Source organism: Pollicipes pollicipes, unplaced genomic scaffold (assembly GCF_011947565.3).
Source record: "Pollicipes pollicipes isolate AB1234 unplaced genomic scaffold, Ppol_2.1 Scaffold_6052;HRSCAF=7182_pilon_pilon_pilon, whole genome shotgun sequence".
Lineage (NCBI taxonomy): Eukaryota > Metazoa > Arthropoda > Thecostraca > Pollicipedomorpha > Pollicipedidae > Pollicipes > Pollicipes pollicipes.
In genome coordinates, this window is record NW_023596805.1 from 16,687,640 (window position 1) to 16,693,804 (window position 6,165).

At 54.6% G+C, this 6,165-nt stretch overlaps 1 protein-coding gene across 1 annotated transcript; it reads left to right on the forward strand.

The window, feature by feature from the left end:
* Positions 1–4,479: 4,479 nt before the first annotated feature.
* On the forward strand, positions 4,480–6,109 carry LOC119104855 (basic helix-loop-helix transcription factor amos; the record flags this gene model as incomplete). The annotated part of the gene is given in 2 exon segments (XM_037228583.1): positions 4,480–4,737; positions 5,238–6,109. Coding segments are annotated over 2 exon segments (540 nt in total). The 5' UTR covers positions 4,480–4,535.
* Positions 6,110–6,165: the final 56 nt, after the last annotated feature.

Below are 6,165 nucleotides of genomic sequence, written 5' to 3' on the forward strand. Positions count from 1 at the left end.
CCCTTGTTTTGTCGATTTGTCAATCCCTCTGCACTCTCACTAGCCCATTAATCTGATGGGCCTCATACAGCTTTGTCTTGTCGATGTTTGACCCCAAACGCTGCCCCGTTATCTCTCCTCCAGGCTCTCAGCCCGAGAGCGCAACAATCCCACCAGCTCTGGGACTAATCATCGCTGTGCACAGCCCGTCTCAGCAACCCATGGTGAGACGGCCCCTCCTCCGTCGCCGCTCAACCGTCCCCGAGCAGTTGTGCTGGGCCGCCCTGCCCTCTGCCGAGCCGGGTGAGGGGGCAGGGCGCCCGGAGCAAGGGCGTAGGGCGGCCCGAGTGAGGGGCAGGGCGCCCTGAGTGAGGGGCCAGGGCAGCTCAAGTGAGGGGGCAGGGCTGCTCATGTGAGGAGGCAGAACGATCCGAGTGAGGGGCAGGGCGGCCCGAGCAAGAGGGCAGGGCGGCCCGAGTGAGGGGACGGGGCGGCCCGAGTGAGAGGGCAGAGCGGCCTGCGTAAGGGGGCAGAGCGGCCCGGGTGAGGCGGCAGGGCATCGCGATGAACCTCCGATGACGGCCCGTTCTTGGCCGCCAATTACAGCTCATTTGTCCCGTGCGCTCCAATGACACGGTGCCTGGCGCGCGGCCGCCCGACGGCGGCATTAGTGGCGCGGCCGCGTCGACTGCGGCATTAGCTGCGCAGGCGTGCTCACCACCCTTCGAGCGGACGTAATGTGTTGACTATGTATCTCGGTCAGCAACCAGCTGATGACATGTGCGCACCTGCTATCAGCTGATGGTGTTTAGCTCCCTGCCACCAGCTGATGATATCTGAGTTCCCGCAATCAGCTGACGACGTCTGATGAGCTCGCCGTGGAGCGGTCCGGCTGGCGGACAGTGGACACGGCAGCTGTCCGACTGGCCGACAGTGGACACGGCAGCTGTCCGACTGGCCGACAGTGGACACGGCAGCTGTCCGACTGACCGACAGTGGACACGGCAGCTGTCCGACTGGCCGACAGTGGACACGGCAGCTGTCCGACTGGCCGACAGTGGACACGGCAGCTGTCCGACTGGCCGACAGTGGACACGACAGCTGGCCCACTGGCCGACAGTGGACACGGCAGCTGGCCCACTGGCCGACAGTGGACACGGCAGCTGTCCGACTGGCCGACAGTGGACACGGCAGCTGGCCGACTGGCCGACAATGGACACAGCAGCTGACCGAGTGGCCGACAGTGGACGTGGCAGCCGACCGACCGGCTGACAGCGGACGCGGCAGCTGGCTGGGCTGCGAGACGTCTTCGGAGGGATAAACTACAGCAACGTGACGCGAAACGATTTGAATGAAAAATCGACCATGACGGAACAGAAATCAGTTGACAACTCATACTGGGGTCGGGACAGATATCTTGTACCCTTTAACAGTTAAGTTAACTTAACCTGTGTCGCCCTTCCCCCCTCAAACGCACACGCCACAAAACCATTCACGTGAGCTTCGAAGCTGGACCGAAGGATATAGTGTGCAATACTTACGCAGTGACTGACTCTTTATGCAAACAAATATTATGCTGGGTAGACTTCGGTCTCGTCTGCTTGCGGCACCTGTCCGTTCAAAATATTTCCATTACCATGTCCGTCGTTCCCGAGTTCCTACGCTCTTCGCTATTATATTTGTTTTCCTAGTCCCACCGGTCCTCAGATCATTGAGCTCATTGCATTACCTCGTCGTCTGAGAACGAGGCAGTGATGCACATAACGTGCACGAAAGGCTGTGATGTCTTTGCTGAAATTTGTTCCACTGGATTCACTTGTCTTTGAGCATACAAGCGTTTGCACGCTTGCTTCGCTGCGTTAATAAAGCGCGCAGAAATTTTATATATCTACCTTTTGCAGTTTAAATCACGGTTATAGGTGTCCTAGTTGCCGATATGTGGCGCAAAACGTGAAAAACGGCCGGTAATGACCAAATCTACCTCACCGTTTCGTACAAGCGTTACACGCAGCACGTCCGACATGGCAATTCATGCAACATGATTGTTCGATTACCGACCAATGCATGCCACTCCCCAGTGGTCCCGTGCCCTTTCTGCTTCTGGTGGTGGTGCTGTGAAGAAGGTGTTCCGCTGTGTCACAACATTTTAAAACCTATCATAAATACGAACTTCAATCTTTCCGGAGCGTGTGGGTGTGACACGTAACCCGTGCGTACGTACACGTGGAAACACACCACAGACCATTTATTTCCTTATCGCGGCATACCAGTCCCGTGTGACTACATGCTTTGAAGGCCGAAATGTGGCGTAAAACGTAAAAACCGACGAAATCAGCAGGGTGGATCTTCACAACTAGTGTGCACGTGCAACGTGGTACGTGCGACATCACATCTTACCTCACGTGATTGCCCGTTAGATTGCCTATCGAAGCATGGCACTCTCGAGTCACTCCGTGCCCTGGGTGCAGCGATGTCGCAAAAAGTTAACTACGTCGAAAACAGTCAAATTCATATTTCAACACGTGGACGCCATGACACGTGGCACGTGTGACCAGCCACTACCATCTTACTCCCTCCACTCCTTATCGAAGCGTGCCACTCCGAAGTATGTCCGTTTCTTGGGCGCCCAGATTTGGCACAAAACGTGTAAAGCCGGGAAAGGAAGCAAAATCCATCTTTGAGCGCGTGCCACGTGATACGTGCGATCGTGGCATTTCACATGGCTCATCTTTTCGTGCCACTCTCTTGTTGCCCCGATCCGCCGTTGCCGAGATATCGGTGCGAGATGGTATAATCGGTCGGAGGCAGTTAATTACGGCAGCCAGTCACGTGATCAGACGGCCGTTTAACCTTGAAACAGCAGTCGGCGTCGGCCGATACACCGGACAGCGCTGTTCCGTCGCGGCGTAAAAAGCCGCCATGCAGCCCATTAATCTAGGCTCATCTCGGAGCAAACCATTGTGAAAATATCATCAATGAAAGGGTGGTAGAGAGAGAGGAAGAATCGGCCAATATGCTGCTGTCGATGTCAACGCTAAATTATGGATAGTTTTAACGGTAGTGGCTTGTACTCGGTGACGACTTTAAAACTTGGTCACTGGCAAATTGCCTTGCAAGCTGTAGCGCAACGATGCGTTGCGCAAACTCACGACGCACACTGAAAGTGTAGCCATTTTAATTGTGAATGCTGAGAAACAAAATTCATGCCTCTACCTGCGCTACGCGCCAAGATATCACCCAAAACGCAAAACTCTTCAAAAACGGTCAATTCCATTTGATCAACACGTGTGCACGTGCCGCGTGCCATGTGCCTCTTTAAATTTATAACAGCCCAATTGCCCATTATATTACCTATCTGGCTGTGCAAGTTTCATGTCGCTACGACCCTTGGTTATCGAGATATGGCTCCGGGAAACGAAGCCTGTCGGGCCGTCGGCCGGTCGCCGTAAAATTGGCGTCGCCCGTGTTAAGCCTGTTTGGATTTTTGCGACCTTTTTTTGCTCAGCACGCGCTTGTTTTTGCGAAATGCAAAATTTTGACTTGACCCAGACGCTTGTTTGCTTGTGTGAAAGTTTCATTAAGAAATTGTTTACCATGTAGCTTGCAGGTGATCCCAATGAGGTGGCAGACATACACACACACACACACACACACACACACACACCACACACACACCCACACACACACACACACACACACACATCCACACACACACACACACACACACACCACACACACACACACACACACACACCACACACACACACACACCCACACACACACACACAACACACACACACACACACACACACACACACACACACACACACACACACACACACACACACACACACACACACACACAGTTCTTTTAGTATGATGATAGATAGAAGACTAGGTGACAATGTTTAACAATGCAAAGGTTGCGTCGTAAACATATTACCTATTTAATGGACCATGAAAACAAAGTCACCACAAGCAAAGATCATACTTGGAGGGGCAGCTAGTACTTAGAGGTCAACTTGATATTTCGAACTTGTATGCTCTCTTGACGCTTCACAACTGCGACAGTAAAAAGGCTGCAGCTCTTGGACCTTTGCACCTTGGAATTAATATACAACGCAACGCACGGCAGGGAGTTTTGGAAGCATGAACCGTTAGCGTTATACTTATGACACCGCATGGACAGAAATGAATTAGAATTCTGTTTCTCTCCTCGGCCTGCTGGACATGGCTCGCCAGCCGACGACCTCTGTGGACGACCAACGGACAAGTCAACAGCACTATCGGCCCGTAACGCAGCCATCCCTGGTTACCTGGCCACCAGCCACGCGCCGGCCCGGTGTACCCCTGCCGGCGCCCGTCCTTCTGGGGCGCTGCTCACGGGCCCCTTTGTAAATCAAGCCCCGCCCCTGAGCGCCCCGTGGCCAATCAGGGCCGGCGGTGAAGCGTGCAGCGGGGCGGGAGTCGGGGCCCCCAGTCTGGCATTGGGCGCTAACACCAGCGGAGGTGCGTCGTAGTCTCCCCCGACACCGCAGCGTACCGCAGAGCTAGTCATGTCCGTGGCGTCTCCGGACAGTCCCGACAGTGGCATCCTGCTGGACGAGGTCGACCCGCACCACCGGCCGGCCGTGTCAGGGATCACCCACCGCATGACGTCACTGGTCGCGCTCGGTGAGCGGGTTTCGGGCGCCTTCTGCGGCACCTCCGCCGTCGCCGCCGCCTCCTCCTCGGCAGACTGCAGACCACTCCCAACAGGTATGCCAGGCTGCGGCCAGTCACCCGCTCGGAAGACGGGGAATGATGATCGCGAGCATTGTTGGTGTTACGTGATGTTGAAAGAACGCGACCATTGGTGCAGCGGCCAGACCAACGGTCAGCTATAAACTGAGCTTGCCGAAGGGAATTGCTGTAAGGATGAACGGACTATAAACGAATTAGCATGAGACTATTTCACACCCCGGTTGATGTACGGAAGGGCATTATGTGCTCCCATAATATGCATTTGCGCAGACATTTATTATCAAACCGGCTGGACTTGATAATACCGCTTAACAATGTCGCACCCCGACAATTTCTCTTGTTTGTGAATAATGATCATGACAGTAGATGACACCCTTAAAGCCATGAGAGGGGCATGCTCAACAACACGTCAGTTGCCTTTCCTGACACTTTGTATATGTCCTGAAAAGGTCACATGTATGTTGCGCAGCGTTTCCGGATCACAGCGCTGACTACTTGCCGGGTTCTTCCCGCAGGGAGTAGCTGGAAGCTCCCCACCTACTGTCACGGTCAGTCCCGTGAGGCCCTATCCGTCGACCGCAGCTCCCAACGACTCTGCAAGCGACTAGCGACGGCGCCTGCCGAGGCACCACTGTCAAAGAAGAAGCGCGCCGCGGCGGCTTGCGGGGACGCGTGGCGCCGGCGCCGAGAGAGCGCCAACTGCCGCGAGCGGCGGCGCATGCAGCGGCTCAACGAGGCGTTCGACCTGCTGCGGGACCACCTGCCGCAGGGCGTCGACTGTCCGCTCTCCAAGCACGAGACGCTCCAGATGGCCATGGAGTACATCTCGGCCCTGCAGGGTCAGCTGGCGTGACGCCCAGCGCTGTGATGGTCTGGGTATCCCGTACAAAGTGTTTGACGTGGCCGCTGCTGCGGTTAAGTGCGTGTGTACCTTCGACGGCTGTGCTTAGTTTGTAGAACCTTTTGTTTTAAGGGGCGAATTGAAGCTGATTGCGGGAAAGCCGCTGGCATGCCGGCGCTAGCGAGACCAGTATTGAGAGAGCCAGGACTGCGGCGCTTTTTGCAATACAATGCCGGAAATATGTGAAGTGCGTGTAGCTCACCGCTAATACAGTTTGCAATGTATCAAAATCGCAAACGACATCGATGACAGCAGCTTCAGGTGATAAAATACATACGATAGAATCAGACACTTCATCTGATACATTATTACAAACACTGTATCTATTCCAAGCCACCATATGCATGTTCAAAAAGCACATGGAGCAGAGCGCTCCACGAGCCAAACGTTTTTGGGGCTATCTGTGACGCGTTTGTGTCTGTCCGTGACGAGTTTGTGCCAATCCGTGACGTGTTTGTGTTTGTCCGTGACGTGTTTGTGTCTTTCTGTGCCGTGTTTGGGTTTGTCCATGGTGTGCTTATGTCTGCTTGTGACGTGTTTGT